The 25,629-nt window shown below is 43.8% G+C and overlaps 1 protein-coding gene across 1 annotated transcript; it reads right to left on the bottom strand.

The window, feature by feature from the left end:
* htatsf1 (HIV-1 Tat specific factor 1) lies at positions 1–24,283 on the bottom strand. The gene is made up of 9 exons (XM_072269431.1): positions 23,994–24,283; positions 21,342–21,516; positions 18,903–18,950; positions 12,804–12,958; positions 9,773–9,936; positions 8,483–8,582; positions 6,988–7,077; positions 6,761–6,898; positions 1–1,717 (listed from the first exon to the last, which is right to left on the bottom strand). Exons 1-9 carry the CDS (start codon positions 24,150–24,152, stop codon positions 1,322–1,324), a joined length of 1,425 nt encoding a protein of 474 aa, XP_072125532.1. The 5' UTR covers positions 24,153–24,283; the 3' UTR covers positions 1–1,321.
* Between the last annotated feature and the right edge of the window lie 1,346 nt (positions 24,284–25,629).

Here is a 25,629-nt window from a genome sequence, read left to right as displayed (position 1 = left end):
AATGGTTATTGTTTATTTATTTTATGGTAGAATAGCCATTTACATTTCAGCATTAGAACACCACAACAGGTTGGGTTTCAGATATGTTGCCAGTACTAGATACTCACCAGGTGCTACACCACAAACATTCTGGTAGGAACATGGTGCCAGTGATACAACCATTCCAGATCTATAAGGATCTACCAAGAGTCTGGACTGAAACACACTGAAAATGAACCAGAATACCTGATATTTAGCTTTCATTTAGAAATTCAAAAGATCACCAATAATTATTTGGCATTGACATCCAATACTTTTATTTCTAAAAGTTTTCAATTGCTTTTCAAATTTCCTTTTGTATCAAAACATTTTAAAATTCACACATAACAATATCTGAATCTCTGAAGAAATTTATGGAGACTGGGTGGTAACAGGCACACCAAATTGCTTCCACCTGTCATCTCGAATAGCATAGTTAAAAACAGAAACACATTAACGTCCCTAACAACACGTCACGACAGGCTGATGCAAGTGTTTATGAAGACCACTTTGAATTAAATCACACACAAATTAAATACACTGCAGAACAAAACATGGGGTGGAAATTTAAAATCAGATGTTACATGGACATAAACAACCACTTACAAATTTCAGAGGAGCTGTAGGAAACTATTCCAAAATATGTACCCACTCAAACAGGAATATTGGATAATTTAGCCGCACAGAGCAGTGATTGATCAAATCAAGAACGGGCCAAGTTTTTTTCTTTCTGGAGCTGACTGTAGATCTGACCAGTGAGCAACAGGAGTCAACTGCTATTGAAACTGATGCGCTGTGAAATCAGTTGTATATAGTTTGTTTTAAAAACCTTGTTAAAACCAGGAAGAAAATTCTCTTGGTGTTCACCTATCTTAAGAAAAATATTACCAGATAAAACCTTGCAAAGGAACTAATGAAAAGTGTGTCCACTGTAGATCAACTACATCCCAAAACATCCCCTCAGAAATATTTTGTACATTCTATCTCCAGGTTAGAAACAATGGTCATATCACTTTGATTAAGCAGCCCCTTTCGCCTATTCCTTATCTCTACCCCACAGCATTCTTTAACCAGCCTGAGTTTTAAATGAGTGTCTTGTGCTCTCTTTCAGAAGGCTTTGTGACTGGATGTATGTATATATATTTTGTCACCAGCAAAACGCCAAGACCACATGAAGCAGTCTGGATGGACTAGTGATTTTTTATGGCCCGTTATTACCATATGTTTGGAACAATGGGACCTGGTTTTTCATAATTTTCCAATTACAAATAATTTCAGCCAGAAAGCAAAATCCTTTTAGTATTCATGGCTCCTCATCCGCATTATCACTTCCATCAATGCTGCTGTCTGTTGATAAGGTTTCCTCATTCTGGTTTTCTTCTGGCTCCTCAGGAGTGATCACACCTTGCTGATTACTGCTCTCTGATGGTGGTGAACAGACTGCTGACAGAGCCGTGGAGTCCTTCAAGGGTGTCGAACTGGCCACTAATGGAGCTCCAGAGTCCTGTCCAGGTACTGAAGAGTCTACTGACGGAGCCTCGGCATCTCCTGAAGTCGTCCTATCCTCCTGTGGAGCAGACGATCCAACAGGAGCCTGCGCTGTCCTCTGGTCATCAGACTTAACTGCAGATGGGTTGTCTTCCAAAAATGTCTCCCAGGTTTTAAGTCGATACTCTCTTTCCTTCACAGTCTCTTCAATCTAGAATTTAAAGCAATATTTATCAAACTTTTGCTGACTGGTTAAATATGACAGTCCCACACTTATTCAGATGGATCTTCCACTGTGGAGATCCACAGAGAAGTGCCAGCTTGTTGAACACTTAACTGACTGAAAATATTTATTTATTGAGAAACGGTGGGGTATAGGCCCGTTCAGCCCTACAAGCCGCGCCACCCAGCAACCTCCGACTTAACCCTAGCCTAATCACAGGAGAAATGACAATGACCAACTAACCCACCAACCAGTACGTCTTTGGACTGTGGGAGGAAACCAGAGCACCTGGAGGAAACCCAGACAGACAGTGGCAGGAATTGAACCCAGGTCACTGGTACTGTAAAGCATTGTGCTAACCGCTACGCTACCACACTGCCATTGTAATCAAGGGTCACAAGTGAAGGGTCGCTGTCTTCTGCTCCAGTTAACGGCCTTAGCTCTCAGGCTGGGAAAATTAACAAAGTTAACATAGAACATGTAACAGTACAGAACAGGAAGAGGCCACTCAGCCTGCAATGTGTGCCGAACCAGCTAAAAAGCAAATCAAAACCACCCAAGCATTAATCTGGCCTACCTACACCATGTTCATATCCCTCCATCTTCCTTATTTCCATGTCCTTATCCAAACATCTCTTAAAAGCCTCCAATGTATTTGCCTCTACCACCATCCCAGGCAGCACATTCCAGGCAGTTTAAGCAACTGATTCCACAATACAGTCACTATCTGATTGTTAGTACCCCAGAACACAAGCTAACTTGCCCTGCATAAACTATATAAAACATGCTCATTTCAAAGCACTAGGTCCAGTGGCTTTATGATGCTGTTACAAAACAGTTAAGGATCAACTGTATTCACCATGTACATTTACAGGTATTTGGAATTTGCTGTGACATGCAACAAAATTAACAAGGCTTGACAATCATAAGAATTATATCAAAAGAAAACTTAAAAGTACAGATATGTAATAAAATGTGCATAAATACCAGCATGTACTTACAATGTGTTCTGAAGTACAGTGCAGCAGTGACAAGAGAGGGTAAAGGTGGCTAACTAGAATGGCTGATCAGATTTCTCTGGCTATCCATCCCACAGGATGATGATGGTTCCTTTCAGTCAGAAAGGAACAGTGTGTGCGTGAATGGATTTTAGGTGAGTAGGGGGTTGCACAGGTCCAGACCCACCCTCTCGACATCCCCTCCCGGATCCAGCGGCATGGTGGGGTCCAAGACAGCTGAGGGAAGTTCTGTTGCAGTGAATGGCCAGACCAAGCTTCGATGCAAGGAATGCCCTTTCCACGCTCCACAACACGTGTTTGCTAGATGGCCATTGACCCTACGAGAGGGTTCATCCGCCCTTTGACAGGTCTTGTTTTTTGTCCTGCAGGGTGTCTAGCCACCCTCCTCACCAGGCAAGGCTGGTGGGGGAGCTGGTTTAGTTGCCAACCACCCGACCATGCAACAGGTAGTACTGGGTTATATGGTACCAGGAGCACTCAGACGAGTGATCAGATTTACCGCTTGCAGGTTGAAACTCTTCCTTGTAATAATAATACAAGATACAGGGTTTATGATAAAACAAACAGCTGGAGGAACTCAGCAGGTCAAGCAGCCCTGGTGCAGGCAGAGTGGTTGTTGATGACTCCTCTGCCTAAACCAAGCTACGAGCCCATGGTATTACAGGAAAGATTCTAGCATGGATAAAACAGTAGCTGACTGGCAGGAGGCAAAGAGTGGGAATGGAGGGAGCCTTCTCTGACTGGCTGCCAGTGATAGTGGTGTTCCACAGGGGTCTGTGTTGGGACTAATTCTTTTTATGTTATATGTCAATGATTTGGACGATGGAATTGATGGCCTTGTTGCAAAGTTTGCAGACGATATGAAGATAGGTGGAGGGTCAGGAAGTAGAGAGGCTACAACTGGAGTCAGACAGATTAGGAGAATGGGCAAAGAAATGGCAGATAGAAAACAGTGTTGGGAAGTGTATGGTCATGCACTTTGGTAGAAATGAAAATCTTGCCTATTTTCTAAGTGGAGAAAAAATACAAAAAACTGGGGTGCAGAGGGACTTGGGAGTCCTGATGCAGGATTCTCTAAAGATTAATCTGCAGGTTTGAGTGGCAAGTGCAATGTTAGCATTCATTTCATTTCAAGAGACTAGAATATGAAAACAAGGATATAATGTTGAGACTTTATAAAGCACTGGTGAGGCCTCACTGGAGTACTGAGACCAGGTTTGGGCCACTTATCTTAGAAAGCATGGACTGAAACTGGACAGGGTTCAAAGGAGGTTCACTTAAATGATTCCAGGATTGAATGGTTTATCACATGAAGAGCGTTTGATGGCTCTGGGCCTATCTTCACTACAGTTCAGAAGAATGAAGGTTGACCTCTGAAATCCATCATATGTCAAAAGACCTTGATAGAGTGGATGTGGAAAGGATGCCTCCTATGGTGGAAGAGTCTGAGACCAGAGGACATAGCCTCACAATACAGGGGTGCCTTTTTAGAACAGAGATGAGGAGGAATTTCTTTAGCCAGAGAGAGGTGAATCTGTGGCATCCTTTGCAACAAGCAGCTGTGGAGAACAAGTCTTTATGTATATTTAAGGCAGAGGTTGATATATTCTTGACTGGTCAGAGCACGAAGGGATATGGGGAGAAGGCAGGAGATTGCAGCAGAGAGGAAATTTGGATCAGACATAATAAAGTGGTGGAGCGAATACGATGGGACAAATGGCCTAATCCTGTTGTTGTATGTTATGGTCTCATGACTCAGGCAGAGACTCGATATTGGGACGAAGTGTAAGGGGAAAATTGAGGGTATAAAGAGGTGAGGGGCAGGGGAGAGGTGGGTCTGGCAGGCCACAGAAGCCGGGTGAGGAGGATATGCAGATAAAGCCACGGCAGAGGGGTGGTAGAGGAAGAGGCCAGAAGGTGACAAGCAGAAATAACAAAGAGCAGCAGATTCCAGAATCTGATAAGAAAGAAAGGTAATAAATTAGCAAGGAATGAAATGGGGAAGGATGATGGATGCACAGAACCAATGGGGGGAGGAGAAGAAAGTGTTACTGGGGCTGGGGCCTGAGCGCATTGTTAAGAGGGGAAGCAGGGACTGGTGGAAAAACCTGGCTCAATCCAGAGGGTGAAAGGAGTAGTGGGGGAGTGGCTCACCAGAAACTGGAGAATTCAATGTTCATGCCACTGGCTGTAATTAACCGGCCGAATATGAGGTGCTGCTCCTCCAGTTTCAGCTCGTCTCCTCCACTGCGCCACGGCGCCAAGGACAGGCAGACCAGTGTGGGTAAGGGTGGATGTTTCGTGGGGGGGAAGGGGCACAGATGTTCAAATGGTTTGGAAACAGGAGCTCATGATGGCCTTGTCAATACAGGAAGCCACAGCGAGAGCACAGAGTGCAAAAGGTAAGGGTGGAGGGGGTGCGAATGAATCTCCACCTCACCCGGAATGTCTGTTCAGGTTAATAGATGATGGCGAGGGAGGTGGTGCTGGAGCAGGTGATACACCTTACTGTTACAGGGAAAAGCAGCAGGCAGCAGGGAGGGATGAGCAACTTCAGGAGTAAGATCCATAATTCCTTGAAAGTGGCGTCACAGGTAGCTAGGATCATAAAGAGAGCATTTGGCACATTGACCTCCATAAGTCAAAGTACTGAGTACAGGAGTTGGGATATTATATTGAATTTGTACAAGACACTGGAGACACTAAACTTGGAATATTGTCTGCAGTTCTGGTCACCCAACTACAGGAAAAATATCAATAAGATTGAAAGAGACCAGAGAAAATCTACAAGGATGTTGCCGGGATGAGGACCTGAATTATAGGGAAAGATTGAATAGAGTTCGTACTTTATTCTCTGAAGCATAGGAGAATAATGGGAGATTTGAAAGAGGGATACAAAATGAGGGTTATAGATAGGTAAATTCAAGCAGGCCTTTTCCATTGAGGTTGGGCTGGTAGAGGTCATGGGTTAAAGGTGAAAGGTGAAATATTTAAGGGGAACATTAGGGGAAACTTCCTCGCTCACAGGGTGTTGAGAGTTTGGAACAAGTTGTCAGTGGAAATGGTGGATGCAGGTTCAACTGAAACATTTAAGAGAAATATGGACAAGTACATGGATGGGAGGGGTGTGGAGGGCTATGGTCCAGGTGCAAATTCATGGCACTGGGCACAATAATGGTTCAGCACAAACTAGATGGGGCAAAGGGTCTGCTTCTGAGCTGTAGTGCTTGTTGACTATGACTCATGAAGAGAGTGGTCCCTGCGAAGAGCAGGGAGTGGTGACTGGTGAAGCTGGCAGAAATGACAAAGAGAGAGATGCTGGATGCAAAGGCCAGCAGGGTAAAAAGGAAAGGACCAGGACACCATGTTCTCTTGAACACCTGTCCCATGGGAAAGGTGAAGAGAGCTTCTAATCTCAAGACTGGGCAGAGATGTTTGTAATGGAGTGGGCTGGGGGGAGCCGGGGCAATGCAGCAACATTCTGAATGCTGCACAGCTCTGCCCACAAGAAGCTCTCTAAACCTGACGTTTACCAGATCATGTAAACTAACAGCAACTCAACAGCAAACCATGAGAGGGGAGGGGGACTGCGAGGATGCATGAAGAGGTACAGCTCAGACTACAGGCCAGCAAGTTCAAGCAGTCCTGGAAAACGAGCTCATCTTGTACAGCAGAATGTAACACAATTTAATTCAGTCTCCATGACCAGTCTTGGCCCAAAATGCCGACTGTTTATTCCCTCCATGGATGTTGGCTGGCTTGCTACATTCCTCCAGCATTTGTGTGTGTTGCTCAAAACTTCCATCATCTACAGAATCTTGGTTTTAACCTTTGTAATTGCTCAATCAAAAAGATTATGGGAAATGTGTGAATGGAAAAGTCAGCCTGACGCGTCTGATCTCACCGAGTTAAGCAACTAGCTGAGCTGCCCCCGATTTTTTTTTAAACACACCGTTATACGAAGATGATAAAGTACATGTAACGTCACTTTGTCCTGTACTTCCTTTCATACCTGGTAATCAGTGACGCCATCCCACGTCTCAGCAGTTATCTGGCGCCCACCAAACCACCTTCCGTTAAGGACCAGTTTACACTCATCAGCTTGTTCTGGCTCTTTAAATGCCACGGAGGCCACTCCATCGGGGTGTCTCTGAAAGTACAGGCCCAGGGTTAAAACTCTGTTGTACTTTCATTAAACTACACAAGTAATTCTTACCGTTGAACAGCAAGAATACTCACATCAAATAGAAGCACTTTCTTGACCGGGCCAAATTTTTCACATTCCAGTCGAAGGTCATCCCGGATCTCATTCAAAATCATTGGATCAACCTACAAAAAGTTTAAGTATTAAATATGTTTAGCATTTTATGCCAGGTAGGCAGTGCTTTTATATGGAACATGAAACATCTTGGAATAGAGCTGGACACTTCTCCCATCCCATCCCTGTGCAAATATCACAGCAACAGTTAGACAACCTGATGAGAGCTCTGTCGACTGGCCACCTGGAGTTTCTGGCTACCAGCCATTTTGATTTCCTCCCCATTCTTAAACAGACCTGTCTGCCCTGGACCACCTCTATTGTCAAGGAGAGGCTAAATGTAAACTTGAGGAACAGAACCACATACCCCACTTGGGTGGCCTGCAACTCAACGACATGAACATTGAATCCACCATCAGGCTTCTGAACCAGCATAGATAACTTCACTCTCTTCAACTCTGAACCAACTCCACAACTTACAGACTGAGGCCCACTTTACATTATGTTCTCAGTATTATACTTTCATTTACATAATTTGTCTTCTTTTGCACATCGGTTGTTTGTCAGTCTCTGTTATGTAGTTTTTCATAAATTCTATTGTATTTCTTTATTTTCCTATAAATGTCTGCAAGAAAATGAATTTCAAGGCAGTATATGTGACATAACTATTTTGATAATAAATTTACTTTGACTTCAAGTAACCCATTACTTCCCTCCTCACTACCCCATGTCTCTTTTCTCTCTCCACCTGAATTGCTCATTTCCTTATACATACACCCAACCAGCCCCTGATCACCTCCTTTTCTTTCTCTTCCTCCACTCATTCCATCTGCCTGTCACCCACACACCAGTTCCCCTTGGCACCTCATCGCCCTTTATCTGGTTCTATGCTGTACTTTCCTCTTCTATCAGAGCCCACCATCTGCACTTTTGCTGTCTTCACCTATCGCATTGCAGCCTCTGTCACTAGTTCCACTCCTCGCTCCTCCATTTGCCTGTCACATCCCTCCCTAACTTTAACAAGAACTTGAGACAGGGTGCGAGAAATATTTACTGGAATAATTCTGGGATGAGGGATTAGTAACATGAGCAGAGTTGAAGATCCAGGGTTGTGCTCCTTGAGCCAGAGTTGGTTGAATGGAAATACAAGTGTTCAAAACAAATAATCACAGAAAGTGTTTGAGAGGGAAAAAAACTTTCTTCCGGTCAAAAACAAGTGGGAATTAAAAAGTAACCTGCATGAGCATCGGCACTGCCAATGCAGTGGGGGGAGGGGGATTGCTACTCGCTGCCGCTTACACGCAGAGGGGGGAAGCTGGGGGCGGCGGGGAGACTCTGGAGTACTAACACTTAACGGTCATTCATTCTTTGAGGCACTCCTCTGTTTTCGTGCATGGATACAAAGAAAAAGCATTTCAGGATGTATATTGTATACATTTTTCTGATATTAAATTGTACCTTTGAACTCCAACCCACCTCAAAATCCTTTGGATGAAACATGTGCTTAAGAATCACAACTCTTTCATAACGTAATCGAGATTCACCAGATTTCTTCTCTGGTCTCCAATCCAGCTGCCTTACAAAAATAAGTTAAAAAATAATAGTTTTGTAAATGAAGTTTTAACTTAATTTGAAAACTCACACAGTTCTACATCCATAGGCAGGTCAAGACAATGAATAAGCTACTGTATCTATATTAGTAAATCTCCCAAGGTTCAGCCCATTGCAAACTAAAGGGTAATGATCTCTAAGAACAGGAGCATTTTATTTATTTCTTCACTGTTAAGAGTAAAGAGTCATTAACCTTTTCAGATCTCAAGTAAAAATCTGAAATAGAAAATGCTGGAAGTATTCAGAATATCAGGCAACATCTGTGGAAAGGGAATCAAATAACATTTTGGGTGGAACTGATGAGGTCTCAAACCTAAAAGGTTAACCCTCTTTCCCCTTCCATAGATGTTGTCTGTCCTGCTGAGTGCTTACCACATTTTCTGTTTTTAACTGCATGAAACAGCATTTGGTGAAGTTAGTCAGAAGACTATTGGTGGAATTGGCAACATGCAATTACAATTCTACTTCAAACTAATCCAAGTTAGTTATTGAATATATGTTAGGATAATGTTCCACTTAGCCATAAAATAGCATCAGATGGTGTTTCTCCTGAAGCCTAGGTGTTTACTGTAGTGCTGTAAATCCCTCTGCAAGCAGATCCTTGATTCCCGATTAACCGTAAGGACAGGCAGCAACACTTCCGTCACGATTGTCTCAACATTGGTGTCCCTCAAATCTGAGTCCTCAGCTCCCTGCTCTATTCCCTATACACTCACAATGGTCTGGCTGAAGTCCGCTCCATCTAAAAGTTTGCAGATACCCATTTCAGTGGGTTGGAGCTCAAATAATTACAAGGCAGAGTACAGGAAAAAGATAGAGAGCTTTGTGGTGTCAGGAGAATAGCCTTTTCTTCAACATCAGCAAAAGAAAAGAGATGGTCATTTGCTCAAAAAGTGATAAATCTTGACCTCACAATCTACCTTGTCATAGCTCTTGTACATTGTCTACCTGCTAGTTTCTTTGTAACTGTAACACCTTATTCTGCATTCTATTATTATTGCTTTTCCCTCAGTACTACAGTGATGTACTTGTGTCTTGAAATCATCTGTATGGATGGCATGCAAAACAAAGTTTTTCAATGCATCTCAGTACATGAAAATAATAATAAGCCAATTACATGAAACTAAGGATCAACAGAACTTAATTTTAGGATACTTTTTTTGCAGGAGCAATTTCTTCTTATAATCTCTGCTTTTTTTCTTCTTTTTGCTGGCATCGAATTCCCCTTTCATTTCAAACTTGGCAACTTCTACATGCAGCTTATATCCCCTCACTTCAGTTTCATCCAGAAATTTGACTGCAAGGTCGATGGATTCTTTCTGGAACACAAACAGAAAATCACTTTTATAATGAAAGGGTAGGTAGGACACAAGATACAAGAAAATAGGAGCAAGAATGGGCTACCTGGCTCTGCAAGGCAGCCCTGCCTATCAATATGATCCTGGCTGATTGATTTTAGTCTCAACTCTTCTGTGCCAGATCCTCACGACCTGCCAATTCCTCCAAATATTATCTCCACTTCCATCACATCCCGGGGCAGAGATTTCCTGAGATTAACTACCCTATGATAAAAGATTATGGTTTGAAACAGACCACTGTTTTAAACGACAGTATTAAATGCAGCAATGTTCCTTGTCTGCGACTCTCCCACCAAGGTTATATGCTTGAATATGGAAATCTTTAACAAACTACATTCCCAGGAATGCGGAACCAAACTGCCTTGCCCCAGGGATGAACTTCGTGAATCCCGTTGGGACTGCATCCAATGCTACTACACCCTTTCTGAGGTCAGGAGACCCAAAGGATGAAAACTATTCCAGGTGTGGCCTCATAATCACACTAGGAACATATAGGGGAGATGTCAGAGCCAAGCCCTTTATACAGAGAGTGGTGGGTGTGTGGAACACCTTGCCGGGGTGGAGGTAGAGGCAAATACATTAGGGGCATTTAAGAAATTCTTAGACAAGTTAACAGATAATAGAAACATGGAGGGATATATAGGAAGGAAGGGTTAGATTTTCCATAGTACCCTATGAGAGAAGATTTTGGCTGAAACAAACCACAGTTTTAAATGTTAAAAGGTTGGCATAATATCGCACAAATGCCCTGTACTGTGCCGTAATGTTCTATCTTCTACAGTACTGTGCAAAAAGTCTTAGGCACATATATATATATATATATATATCTAGAATGCCTAAGACTTTTTGCACAGTACTGTATTTGTCTGCTTGGAGTGGAGAGCAAGCTTGTAAATTCAGGTAGGAGCAAAGGATATTGGGAATGGTGAGGGTGGAGCACTGCGGGAGGGGTGTGGGACCGGTGGCAGAGGAGGAGTGCCAGGGGTGGTGCAGGTGCAGACACACCCAGCCCTGAGACACCAGGCAAGATCATTTGATTCCAAACAATTATTTTACTGATCATTACAGAACGTCTCTCTGGTGCTTCCCACTCCCTCCCCTCTCCCTTCCCCTAACCATTATTTCCCCTTTCTCTACCCCATTCCCACCCTCAGTCCACAATAGAGAACCATATCAGTATCAGGCTTATCACTCACATATGCTACGAAAATGTTTTTTTTTGCAGTATCAGTACAGTGCAATACATAAAATTACTACAGTACTATGCAAACATCTTAGGCTAGATAGACACACACGTGTGCGTGTATCTAAGGTGCCCAAGATGTTTGCATAGTACTGTAGTAAATATATATATACACAGACACACCCACCCAAGACTTTTACACAGTCCTGAAGAAGGGTCTTGGCCCAAAACGTCAACTGTTTACTCTTTTCCACAGATTCTGTCTGGCCTGCTGAGTTCCTCTAGCAACTTGTGTGTGTCACTTTGCTCGGTACTGTATGTTCTATCACCCTGTAGAAGTGAAAGAAAACTACCTACTTTAAAAATCCAAACCCTTCACAGTAAAAGCCAACATGCCTGTTGGATCTGCCGAAAATGTTGTATCTCATACACCAAAATAATACGATCCCTCTGAACTTCCCTCACTGGCAATCTGACTTTTAATTCCTTTTTATGTGACTTCATAATTACCTACATTAAATTCGTTACTGAATTTAACACTGGCCAGTATAGCCAGAAACAAAATATGACATTAAATCTCATAAGGGAAATATTATAACAGGTGAGTAGTTTTAGGATAGCTATCATTCAACTTAGCATAGTTTGATACAATGTTTGTCAGTGGTAGTTTTGCTATTGAAACCCTGGCAGAATTTTAACAAAATCTTATTTGATTTCTTCCTCATTCACTTTTAGGGATCTGGGCATCACCATTTACCTTTGTAAGTTGAGATTTTTAAATCAGGGTCAGGTTTCTTATCAACGACAAATGTTGTGAAATTTGTTGTTTTGTGGCAGCTGTACAGTGTAAGACAATAAAGCTACAGTAAAAACAAAACAAATAATGCAAAAGAAGAATAGTTCATGGACCATTCAGAAATCTGATGGAAGAGGGGAAGGTGCTGTTCCTGAAACATGTGTGGATGTGGGTGAGAGTGAGGGTCCTGTGGCTCCTGCCTCATTATGGCAATGAGAAGAGGGCATATTGTCAGCTTTACAGCAAGCAGACCCAGTGAACATCTTCACTGACACTGCAATGGCATCTTCTATTCTCGGAACAGAACACTCCTTTCTTTCCCACTTTCTCTCCATCTATCGGCTGACCAAGTTTCAGTCAAAAGCTTCAGGAATGTCTTACCTTTTTCCTATCTACCTGATGCTTGGGTTCAGCAGTTTTCTGCAGTTTGAACAGTGGGGACTACAGTCGTTCACTTCTCACGTCCAACAAGCCACCACCAAGCATAATTTTTCTGAACACTAATAACAGTGAATCTGTGGAACTCTTTACTCAGGGAAGCAGCAGAGGCTACCTCAGAAAAAGTATTTAAGACATAGTTAGATAGATTTTTGTACAGCAGGGGAATTGAGAATTGTGGGGAAAAGAAGGCGGGTGCAGCTGAATCAACGATCAGATCAACTATGGCCTTATTGAACACAGAGCAGGCACAACAGGCCAGGTGGCCTTCTCCTATTCCAATCTCTTACATTCTTAAATATCTATCCAATCTGCACATTAACTTGATCAATCTTGCTATTAATTCACTAAATAAAACTTGTAATGCGGCAATAAGTCAAATTTGCAGGTAATGAGGAACTGGTTGTGTACCTTTAAGTATGAACAGAGTCCATCTCCCTTGAGATTTCCTTCTTTGTCCTTGTACAATTTAATTTTATACTCTTGGTTTTCAGGGTTTTGCATGATGATCCCAAATTTTGACATGAGCTCCACGAATTCATCAGGTGTAATGTCTGGAGGTAATCCTACAAAGTGAAAATAACACATTTATTTATTTAGAGATAACAGTGTGGAATATTCCCCTCTAGTACTTTGAGCCAAGTCACCCAGCAACTCCCGACTTAACCCACATCTAATCACAGAACAATTTACAAAGACCAGTTAACCTGCTGACCGGTACATATTTAGACCATGGGAGGAAATCAAAGCGCTGAGAGAAAACCCGCACATTGTAAGGGGTGAATGTATAGACTCCTTACAGATCGGAATTGAACTCCGATGCCCTGAGCTTTAATAGCATCTAACTGCTACACTACTGTGGTCACCCACTGAGCACATTTGAACATTTCCCATTCAAAACATAGTTGTATAATAACAAAGCAATTAGCAATCCAGCATCACTGTGACTAACTAAAAATTCTAAGAAGTATTCCTGTCTGTTTCACCTCTATTAATGATTAGTCATCAATAGCAAATTTCAATCGCCTTGTAGGTATTCCCAAGAAAGGGATGAAAGTAGTGGAAAACATCTTTTGAGTCAAGGAATATAAATCTTTCAGTTGTATTAAAAATAAAATGATTATGAGCACTAACAAATGCCTTGTGGTTCATCACAGTGTCATCAAATTCCTTGAGTTAATAAGATAGTCTCACAGTTTCTTATTAGATTCATAGTTCCAGGAGCTATTAGACCCACATTCATGACTGTGGTCAGGCACAGCTCAAATGGCATCTACCAATTTGCCGAAGATTCTGACAGAATCTCAGATAGCGACAAGGTGGCAAACAGGAGATAGGTCGGCTGGTTGAGTGATGTCACAGCACCAACTTTGTACTCAATGTCAGCAAGACCAAAGTATTGATTGTGTACTTTGGGAAGGGGAGGTTGGGGAACAGACATCACCAGTCCTCATCGAGGGGGTCAGCACTGAAAAGGGTGAGCAGATTCAAGTTCCTGGGTATCTATGAAGAGCTAACTTGAGCACAACATATTGATGTAATTATGAAGGCATACCAGCAGCTATATTTCATTATGTCACCAAAGACTAGCAAATTCCTACATTTACATCATGTAGAGCCTTTTGACTGGTTGTATCACAATCTAGTATGAAAGCTCCAATGACACGCTTCAGAGTTGTGGCCTCAGCCAGTTCTGTCACATATGTTCCAAACATGATGCCTCAAGAAGGTGGCATCCATCATTAAGAACCCTTACCATCTTGGACATGCCCTCTTCTCATTACTAACAGGGAGAAGATACAGAAAATATATGTCCTCACTCAACAGCTTCTTTCCCTCTGCCATCAGATCAGAACAATCCATCTTTAAACCACTTTTGCACTATTTATTTTTCATTGTGACTTATAATTTTGTTATGCCTGCACTGTACTACTGCAGAAAACACATTTCACAACACATTATAATAAAGCTGATTCTGATGTCTATGGGCTCTCTCAGCAATCAATCTTGTTTTCCCTCTCCAGCCACTCCTCACAACGATCCTCTTGCCGCTGCTCTACGATGAGAACAATTTACCGATCCAATGAACCTGTCAGCAGGTCTCTGAGATGTGAGGGAAACCCCACTCTGCCACCGGGAGTGCTTGTAAACTCCACACTGAACGTGCTGGGGATCAGGATAGAAACCAACTCTGGAGCTGAGCCGGGGATCTTAAAAACAAACTGCTTAGAGAAAGCATTGGATTCTATCTTCCAAATCCACTGCACAAGTAAAAGGCTTCTCATTGGTCACATCATGGGAGTTTGCAAATAATCCCAATATCCTACAAGTTACAAGTTAACTTTTCATAGTATTTCATAGGCATATTACCTTAAGGAATGTGCTACAGCTATCTGAGAAATAACTACCATACTCAACAGCACTTAAATACTATTTATAGCAGATTCAGGAGCACAAACTGTTTAATGTCATTCAGACAAATTAGGAGTTTTCTCGCAGGCTCAACCTAACAGAAGATCCAAAAGCAGATTTGCAGCTTTAAAGGCCGAGAAACTCAGCGAGCCCCTGCTGTTCTCCATCGCAAATCCAGCACGAGGGCTTAAAATTACAGTAATACAGTTTTCCCTGAACTGCTATCAAACTCCATAAAGTCTGGGTCACTGAGTTATAAAACAGTAAGACATAGGAACAGAGTTACGTCATTCAGTACATTGAGTCTCCTCTGCCATTCCATCACGATTGATAGGGCTGAGGATGTAGTAATTGGTATACAACTAACTGCAGTGTGTAATGACTGAGAAGATGAAACTGTAGTTAGCAGGATGAGTTAAAGTGTAACAAGAGGTAATGAAGGTATTATATTTGAGTGCACTCAGTATGCAGAATAAGGTTGCTGTTCTTGTAGTGCAGTTAGAGTTGGTAGGTACGATGTTGTGGGCATCGCTGAGTTGAGGCTGGAAGAAGATAATAGCTGGAAGCTTAATATCTAAGAATACATGTTGTATCGAAATGATAGACAGGTAGGCAGAGGTGGGGGAGAGGCTCCGTTGGTAAAACAAAAATCAATTCATTAGAAAGGGGTGACAGGATCAGAACGTGTAGAATCCTTGTGAGTCGGGTTAAAAATATTGCAAGGGTAAAAAGACCCTGATGGGAGTTGTATATAGGCACATAAACAGAAGCCAGGATGTGGGCTACAAATTTCAACAGGAGATAGAAAAGCCAAGTAAAAGGGTAATGTGATAAGTCATGGGGGATTTCACTGTGCAGGTAGATTGAGAAAATTAGCTTGGTGCTGGATCCCACGAGAGTTCCAACAAGATGGCTTTTAAATCATACAGGAGCAGCAGAAAACACGAGTTAGTTAAATGCCAGGAAAGCCTGTGAGTGACGATCAGACTTGAGTAACACAACACTGGATGCCACTTTAAAATCTCCAGTCCTTGAACATCATAAAGGTTGCCAAAAAAAAACAGGAAAAACGCTAGGAACAAATCCATCAGCACAGAGTGCACACATCAGTCACTCAATCCTACAGAAATTGCGCTTGTTTTTATTCTTTCCACATTCTGCTCAACTCCCCAAATTCTACCCTCACCCACGCACTGGGACAATTAAACCACCATCTCCCACGTCCTTGGAAGTTGGGAGGAAATGGGAGCATTCTGAGGAATCGCACGCAGGGTGACAGGGAGAACATGCACGCTCCACACAGAGGCAGAACCCCAGGTCAGGACTGAACCCGGGTCCTTGGCGCTGTGAGGCAGCAGCTATACCAGCCGTGCCACTTGCATTGTTTGCCTTTATTCATTTGGAAATGGGGGTTGTATGCACAGAAAATGGGGTGCTATCTGATCCAAGTTGTCTGTACACAGTAATATTTCAGATGCAAGTCACTGGTTTATCTAGAAGCCATTCTAACCTTCCATTCAACAGTTTTAACACATTTGTTATAAAATTGTAAGAGACTTCGAAAATTTCTCAAATTTCATTGAAGCTTTTTGCGAACTTTTATCTGTACACTGGCAAAGGCAACCTGCTCTGCACTTCCTACTTCTTCCTAACCAGGGCGTCAATATCCCCCGAAAACCAAGTACCCCTAAACCTGTGAGAACTTGCCTCTTGTTCTAACAGGAACATACAAACTCTATACTCAGTATTTCAGTGTAGAAGGCCTCTCACTTATCAAGCATCCCTTTGTCAGAAAACAACCTGTCCCAATCTTCACCTGCCAGATTCTTTCTGATGCCATCAGAATTGGCCTCACTCCAATTTAGAATCTCAACCACAGGACCAGTCCTATCCTTCATAATTATCTTGAAACTAATGGAATTATGATCACGAGATCCGAAGTGTTCCCCTGCACACACTTCTATCGCCTGCCCTGTCTCATTCCTTAACAGGAAGTCCAGAATCACACTCACTCTAGTTGGAACTACTATATATTAAGGAAACACTCCTGAACAATTTGACAAACTCTAATCCATCCAGCCCTTTTACAGTATGAGAGTGCCAACCAATATGTGGAATCATCTATCACCATCTGCTACCTCCCAATAAATTTGCTCTTCTTAATCCCACTGACTATTTGGTGGGATATAATATAATCCCATTACTGAGGTCATCCCTTTCTTATTCCTCAGTTCCCCCTATACAACCTCAGTAGATGAGCTCACCAGTGTGTCCTGTCTGAGCACTGCTGTGACATTTTCCTTGACTAGTAATGCCACCCTCTATCATGCCTAAAACACAGAAGTGAGCTGTAACCAAGCCTTACTAACGGCTACAATATCATAATGCCATGTGCTGTCCATGTTCTGAGCTCATCTGCCACACTTGCAATACCCCTTGCACTGAAGCACATGCACCTCAGAACATTAGTCCCACCATACCCCAACCTTTCAGTTCCTGTCTTTATATGTAGGCTTAACATCTACTTTCCCAACAACTTCTCCATGATCTAGCCAGGCACTGGTTCCCAACTCTCCTGCAGCTCTAATTTGAACCTTTCCACCATTTAGAAGAGTAACAAGGAGAGACTGGGGAACTATAGACTAGTCAGACGATAGCTATCGCGACTTGGATAGTCAAGACCTGATCAGGAATAGTAGGTACAGTTTTGTGCATGGGAGGTCATGTCTGATGAATATTTTAGAGATTTTTTGAAGAGGTAACCAAGGGGACAAATGAAGGTCGGGCAGTGAACATTTTCTACAAGGACTTTGGTAAGGCCACTGACAAGGTTCCCCACGCAGGGTGGTCTGGAAGATTAGATCACATGGGATTCAGGGACAGCAAGTGAGGAGGATTCAGAATTGGCTTGATGATGGGAGGCAGATGGTGATGGCTGAAGGTTGATTCCATGACTGGAGGTTTGTGGTGAGTGGGGTTATCATTGGGACTTCTGTTATTCATTATTGATATAAATGATTTGGATGTGATCGTACATGATAAAATTACCAGGTTTGCAGATGACACTAAATTAGGGTGTTGTGTTGACAGTGAAGCAGGTCACAATGACTTGCAAAGAGACCTTGATCAGTTAAAGAGATGGGCTGGGGAATGGCAAACGGACTTCAACTTGGGTAACTGTGAGGTGACAGATTTTGATCAGTCAAACCAGAATAGGACCTATGCAGTGAATTGAGGGCACTGACGAGTGCTGTGGACCTGCAAGTACAAGAACACAATTTACTGAAAGTAGCCACACAAGTAGACAGGGTGGTGAAGGTGGTGCTTAGCATGCAAGCTGTCAACAGTCAGGCATGGTGTTTAGCATTTGCACTTATGTAAGCCATTGTTAATGCCGCACTTGGGAGTATTGTGTACAGTTCTGGTCACTGCTTTAGGAAAGACAGTGTCAAGCTAGAGGGTGCAGAAAAGATTTATGGGGATGCTGTCTGGACTAGAGGGCATGGATTCTGGGAGAGGTTGGTCAAACTGCATCTTTATTCCCTGGAGCGCAGCAGAGTGAGGGGTGACAGGTTTATAAAATCATGATGGAATAGATAAGGTGGGCAGCCATAATCATTTTCCCTCTAGGGTTGGGAGTCAAAAACTAGAGGGCACAAATATGAGGTAAAAGGGGATAGATTTAAGAGACCTGATAGGTAAATTATTCTATACAGAAGGTATTGAGTACCTTGTATGAGCTGCTACCCGGTACAAATGTAACATTTAAGAGGCATTTAGATAGGCACATGGAGGGGAGGGGCTTGCAGGGTTACGGGCCGAATATGGGCAAGTGGGCCTAGCCAGGAGGTTGCTGTGGTGGGCCTGGACCAGTTGGACTGAAGGGCCTACTTTTGTGTTGTATTACTCTATCAAATTTCAGCTGACTATCCAGTTATATGAGCACACACGTCTGCTGCCCAGTATATTGGGCTATACTCCAGTTCACAAGAGCAGAGCATTGGCTGTGCATGGATAGACATTTGAGCTACAATAAGCCAGACACAAAAATCTCAGCACAATTCACTTTGTTAGTAAATTCTGCAATTTGGTACTTACCAGTGACATACACACTTGTATTCTTCTGTTCTTCAACATCAATCCAGCCTGTAAAAGAAATATTTACCAATATTAAGTATGAATATAAATCTACACTACAAACTTCCAAAAAAACAGATCAGCATGATTTGGCTCTGTGTCGAAGGACAATAGTGTTCACTTATCCATGAAAGTGAGTCTATAGGCTGTGGAATCAGTTCAGTGTTGAGCTGAGTGAAGTTATCCACGCTGGTTGAGCAGCCTGATGGTTGAAAGGTAATAACTGTTCCTGAACCTGGTGGTGTGGAAACCTAAAGCTCCTGTACCTCCTTCCTGACGGCAGCAGCAAGAAGAGACCATGACCTGGATGGTGGACTGTCTTTGATTAATTTATCTTACAAGTGCAATGTAGAAAGCCTGGGAGCCAACTTACCCAGAAGACGCCTCGACAAGCATAGTAATAACCAGCAATTCTTGTTGGGGAACATACATTGGGGCAGCAAACGGAGTAAAATTCTCTTCTTTTGTTTTGAAGTAACACATTGTATCTCTCACATCTGTCTCCACACCCAGGGAGAACCTTAATCTGAAAGGAAGTATGCCCCAATAATGCAGCTCTTCCTTAGCCTAGATTTTATTGTGTTTAGTTAAACCTACAGTAGGAGTATTGCCATTGATACAGGCACCATATTTGCTGTTGAGAAGAATTCAAGTATCTGTAGTATGTCGTTACAAAGATGACTTTTGCCTCCAAATGCAAGTCAGAAGGAAATTTATTCCTTAGATGGTGTTTTATCATCGTCACAAACCAAAACAGTAAAGGCATTGTTGACCTATCATTTTCAGTCTGCGATGCCTCTTGGGGATCTGAAGGTGCAACTTGTGTATCACACACTATAAACATCAATTAGCTATTCCAAGCAGAGCTTGACATTGCAGATGACAAGAGGATGCATCCTTTAGTGGAAGCATCCAGTGTACGGACTCAGGAAAATTTTCTGAGTTTGGTGAGTGCTCAGTGACCAAGTATGTTCAGGGTTTCAAGGACACTGAGGAAATCAAGGTGGAGAAATGGACTCTGGGCAAGTAGGTTCGGTTTTTAATCAAAGGTAGATGGAAACATTCAATGAAATACACATTTGTGTGTGTTGGGGGCAGCCCACAAATGTTACCAAACACAACAAAACAGAACAAGCAACAAGTAACAACAGCAAGACAAGCCCCTTTCCTTCCTCCAACTCCAGTCGCCAGCCAACGGGCTTCGAACTCCGATCTGTTTACAATCTCCAGAGTAGCCGATAACAAGGGTCCCAAACTCCGAGCACGCCGAATGACTGGCCTTTGTCTCTCCAGCTCACAGGGACCCAACCAAACCCGGGACAGCCTGACAATCTTTGTCACCCATCCATGTCACTGATCTACAGCACAGAATGGAGGCACAGACTCCAGATGTCCTTTATCCCATGTCCACATTGCTGACTTTCGAATGCAGAGCGAAGATACGACATCTAACCCCTCCACCTCATTGTCTCTAAACCCCATTCTGACCACTAGCTCCTCCACATCACTGACTCTAAACCTAACCTGACCCCTGTATGTCCCCAAAACTATCCTAGTGATGTCACTGAATAGTGGAGGCCATGTCTCGACGTTTCAATCAAACACCACCAACAACTTCTTATTGAACCTACATCACACCGTCCAGGAGAGAGGCATTGATCCGGCGAGCTCCACAGAGTGCCGGGGCGGTACGGCACAGCGTCCAAGCTGGAGTTGGTGCTGCTCTCCAGTGTTTGATCGGCACAAGACAAACTGCTGCAACATTCATGGACTGAGGGACTTGGACTATATTGTTTTGTGTGACTGTATATAACTGATACCTTATGATTTAAATGGTTAAATTTAATATCAGAGGATGTATATAGTATACAACCTGAAACTTTTACTCTTCAGAGACATCCACAAAACAAGAAACCCACAAGAATGAATGACAGTAACATCAGAACCTCAAAGGCCCCTCCCACGCACAAGCAGCAGAAGCACTGATATCTCCCCCACCCTCCCACCGTATGTGCCCTGTGCTGTGTTTTGACCTTGGCCCTGAAGTAACGCTGTTTCATTTGGCTGTATTCATGGGCATTCATTTATGGTTGAATGACAATTAAACTTCAACTTGAATCATTAGGCAGGAAAAGTGACAAGCCAGGGAAGAAAACTCAGCATACTTCAGAAGAAAATAAACATTTGAAGCTCGTGTGCAAACTTCCCAGAGCAAGCTTCAGCCATATGATAGGTACACAATTTACTTTATGAACAGAAAACATAAATCTACCCCCACCCCATGGCCATTTCACTCAGTGCATCTTTAAGAGCAAAATTCACATCCTGCAGATAATTGTGATCTCAAAGAACTGCAATGAAAATTTGTCAAAAATAAAGACAAGTGAAGAACTAAATTACCCGCATCAGCTTTCCTTTTTTCCCCTTTAGCATCTTTCTGCGATGTACTGACTCCGGAATTCTTCTCTGCCACTCCAGTCTTCTTAGCGTTAGTGTTGTCACCTCCAGAATTCGCAGAGGTTTCTTCAACAAATCCATAGCTTGCATGGTAGGTTGCCAGGAAGTCTTCGGTTATCTAAAGTATTAAGACATGTATAGAAATGCATTTATTTACAGCATGGTCGAGGATAGGGTTACAATGGAGCCATGCACTACAAAAGTAATACTCAGACAACGGTTCCTCCTATAAGCGGGCAGACTTGAGAAACTTTGGACTGACCGTGGCACTACTGAATGGTGAAGTTGAATAGTTGTGCGAGATCTACACATGGCAATGACAGGGAAGTTTACCACTTACAACTACACAGGAATACAGAATAAACCTGTTGTGTCATAGGCAGCACCCAGGCAGAGTGCCGGCCGACGCACTGCACCTCACAACTACCCCCAGCCCAACCTAACGCATCTCTCTCCCCTAGCCAGTCCCAGACACATCTCCCATTAGTCTAAGACCACCCCCCCCCCACCACTAGTCCCAGACACCCAGCCCCCTTTGGTTCAAGAGCCTGTTGATTGAGGGGGAATAATTGTTCCTGAACCTGGTGATATGAGTCGTGAGGTTCCTGCACTTTCTTCCTGATGGCAACAGCAATAAGAGAGCAAGGCCTAGGTCGCGGTGGGTCCTTGATGATGGATACTGCTTGCTTATGACAGCCCTCCATAATGGACTGGGCCGTATCCACTACTTTTAGCAGAAATTTTCATTCAAGGATATTGGTGTTTCCATACCAGAGGCATACCACTCAACATAATCTCCACCACACATCTATAGAAGTTTGTCAAAAGTTTACTTATCATGCTGAATCGTTGTGAACTTCCATGCTTTCTTCGTATTGACACGTAAATGCAGGGCACAGGGCAGAACCTTCGAATTGATAACACTGAGAAGTTTCCACCCTTTCAACCTCTGATTGCCGACTGCGTCGCCTCTGATCTGGACTGACATTTACGTGCCGGGCAGCACCTAATTAATTAGCTTCTTTATTTCCGCTTTTTTCTTAAAGATGTGCTGGGTGAGTTCCGGCTACCGCTGTACCCCTGCATGCTTCGCGGATCGGTATCGGTCAGCGGCCTTGAGGTTGGGGACCACTGCACCACCCCAACCCCCGACGACTCAGCCTAACACACCATCATCAGTGTACTCAGCGCTGTCTTCCTGATTCCGGTAAGTGATACTACACTGTACATACATTATTTCTCCTTTATATCGGCTGTGTATTTTTATGTGTTATTTGGTATGATTTGGCAGCTTCATAGCTTAAAGGTTACTGGAGAGAGTGTTTCTGTCGAGAGCGCTCGCGCGAGATTTTCGCTACAGTGGACAGTGCGGCAGTAGAAAAGTATTTTTACTTTATACAGGCTGTGTATTTATCGTATCATTCCTGCTTTTACTATATGTTACTGTTATTTTAAGTTTTATGTGTTATTTGGTAGGTCAATTTTTGGGTCTGCAAACACTCACAAATTTTTCCTATATTGCTTCTTCACTTTACGACATTCCAGCTCATGAACCGTTTCATAAGAACGCTCTACCTTCGGATGGCGGGGGAAACCTGTACTTGGCCAGGTACCCCATCTGGCAGATGCTGTCCATGAGTTCACCACCACCACCACCCCTCCCCCTGGATGCTCCCACAAAGACTGAAATCCCAGGTTCATCAGGGGCTATGGGAATTTGTGAAGGTTCTTCCATGTTTTGACAGTCAAAGCCAGCATAAAAGGCATTGAGCTCATCTGGGAGTGAAGCCTTGTTGTCACCTTGGTCTCAGTTTGTAAGAGATGATTCCATTCATTCCCTGCTGCAGCTGTGCAGCATCCTTCAGTGACTCAAGTTTGGTTCAGCATTACCATTTCACATGGCTTTCTGGAGATCGAGTGTGGTCCTCTTGTATCACATTGGTCACCAGGCCTGAATGTCACTGATCTGGCCCTCGTCACATTGTACATCTCACACTTCATCAAGGGCTGGGGAAGACATTGAATAACACACTCATCTACGACTGTTTTTATAAAGTCTGTGACAATCCTGGTGTATTCAGATTCTTCGCTGAGTCCTTGAACACGACCCTGTCCGCAAATTTGAAGCAATCTTGTAGCCTGTTCTTCTGCCTCCCGCAATCACCTCCTTGTCGCCCTTATCTCTGGAAACGTTCTTTAGTCTCTGCTTGCGTGCAGAGTGCTTTATGCTCCCCACCTCCACCGGGAGCTGCAAGCTGTTCTCTCACACCCTCCCCAGAAAGCTGCCACGCCCCCCCGTTCCCTCCCCAACCCTCATCCCCAGAGAGCTGACCCCATGTTCTCACCCCAACCCTCCCGCAGGGAGCAACCCCCCCCCCATGTTCTGTCCCCCACTCTCCTCCCCAAGGACTGGCCCGATTCTCTCCCCGCCCACCCCAGTGAGCAGCCCCAGGTGCACACTTCCTACCCCCGCCCGCCCCAGTCTCCCCAACCCTCTCTCTAGTGAGCTAAACCCGGTTCTCTCCCTCGCCCTGCCCCTGCAGCTGCCATCGGTTCTCTCTCTTCGCCAGCCCCGGTTCTCATCCGTCTCCGCACCTTGGGAAACCAGGCCCTCCTCTCCTCGTCCCATTCGAACTCGGTTCCGTCCTCGTCCACATACGTGCCGCCGCCCGCCGTATGCTCCCCGCCGCCTTCGTGCAGCTGCTGCAGGCGAAGCTGCTCGTAAAACTCGGCGTTGGCGTCGTCGCTGCTCATCCCGGAGGCGGAGCCGGAGCTGCCCCGCTGCTCCCCCAAACCCAGGATCTGGCCCTCCCGGACCCGGTCTGTCTACCGACTATCCCCACCTCGCTCGGACCGCACCGGCGCCGCGCCACTCGGCTCAACTCTAACCCCGTCTGCCTCATTTCCGGCGGCGGTGCGCACAGTTCACAGACGCCGGTCCTTCCTCGTAATGACTCCCCCATCACCCTTTGGCACTTCCCTCTGTACCACCCCACCCCACGGGTTCACCCCGAGTCTTCCCTCAAATCCCCGGGCTCTTCTCTCTTTTTTGTAATTTATTTTTTATTAAAGTTCATCATCAAACAAAACTTTCCATAAGATGTATGTCAAATACTGTACATATATATCATATAACACACATCAAATTTGCTGGTGAACGCAGCAGGCCAGGCAGCATCTCGAGACCCTGACGAAGGCTGCGTTCACCAGCAACTTCGATGTGTGTTGCTTGAATTTCCAGCATCTGCAGAATTCCTGTTGTATTCATATAGTCATATTTGTCTCAAATCTCCACATAATATTTAACCGAGGTATACACTTATAGAAAGGCGAGGAAAGAAAGAACAATCAAAAGAAGAAAACTATGTACAGAGTAGGGAGTGATCTTTTTGTTACAACATGTTCATTGACTTGTGAGAATAAAATCAGGCTTATGAGGTGTCATGTAGTTAAACCATTTTCCCCAGTATGAATCAAATTGTTCCAATTTATGATTAACAAATGCTTTTATTTCTCCATTTCATAAATGTCCATTGTAATTTCCACCCATACCACACCACCCTGAGTCCTCCCTCAAATCCCCTGACTCTCCCAGGCTCTTCTCAATACCACCTCACCCCAAGTTTTCCCTCAAATCCCCCGACTCTCCCCGGGCTCCTCTCAATACCACCCCACCATGAGTCCTCCCTCAAATCCCCCGACTCTCCCCGGGCTCTTCTCAATACCACCTCACCCCAAGTTTTCCCTCAAATCCCCTGACTCTCCCGGGCTCTTCTCAATACCACCCTACCCGAGTCCTCCTCCTCAAATCCCCAGACTCTCCTCACTACTACCAAACCCTGAACCCTCCTAAAGTTCTCCAAGATCCTACTCAACTCGAGTCTCTGTGTTGTGCTTGAAATCTGATACTAGAAGGGCCCAGGTTGTGGTGGCAGTCTTCTTCGATATCGAAGGAGGGTCTGTTAAAACTGGAAAGTCTTATGATTGACAGCGAATGTAATAATTGGGTTAAAGATTTTTAGTTTCATAGGACCATACAGGTCATGGTGGGGAAGGAGCATACTAAGGCTTATCCTAATTGTACTCCACCAGGACAGTTTGTAGTCCTTTCTTGTTCAATATTAAGATGAATGAACTTTCTTTTTAGAAAGTTGATCCTGGCATTCCTAAGTCTTTGTATGCTGATAATGGGCTGTATAGAAAAGGGGCGGGAACCTAAATTTGTAATTAA

The sequence above is a fragment of the Mobula birostris genome, chromosome 9 (genome assembly GCF_030028105.1).
Source record: "Mobula birostris isolate sMobBir1 chromosome 9, sMobBir1.hap1, whole genome shotgun sequence".
NCBI lineage: Eukaryota > Metazoa > Chordata > Chondrichthyes > Myliobatiformes > Myliobatidae > Mobula > Mobula birostris.
The sequence above is the reverse complement of the archived record's forward strand: the minus strand, read 5'-3'. Positions and strand labels throughout refer to the sequence as shown.

Bases quoted from the DNA above. Each gene is read 5' to 3' on its own strand.
- htatsf1 (XM_072269431.1), bottom strand. From the start codon at position 24,152: ATGAGCAGCGACGACGCCAACGCCGAGTTTTACGAGCAGCTTCGCCTG. The intron at 18,951-21,341 runs GTAATTTAGTTC...TTTCTTTTACAG, and splicing joins AAAAAGGAAAGCTGATGCGG to GCTGGATTGATGTTGAAGAA. The intron at 12,959-18,902 runs GTAAGTACCAAA...TTCACTTTGTAG, and splicing joins TACAAGTGTGTATGTCACTG to GATTACCTCCAGACATTACA.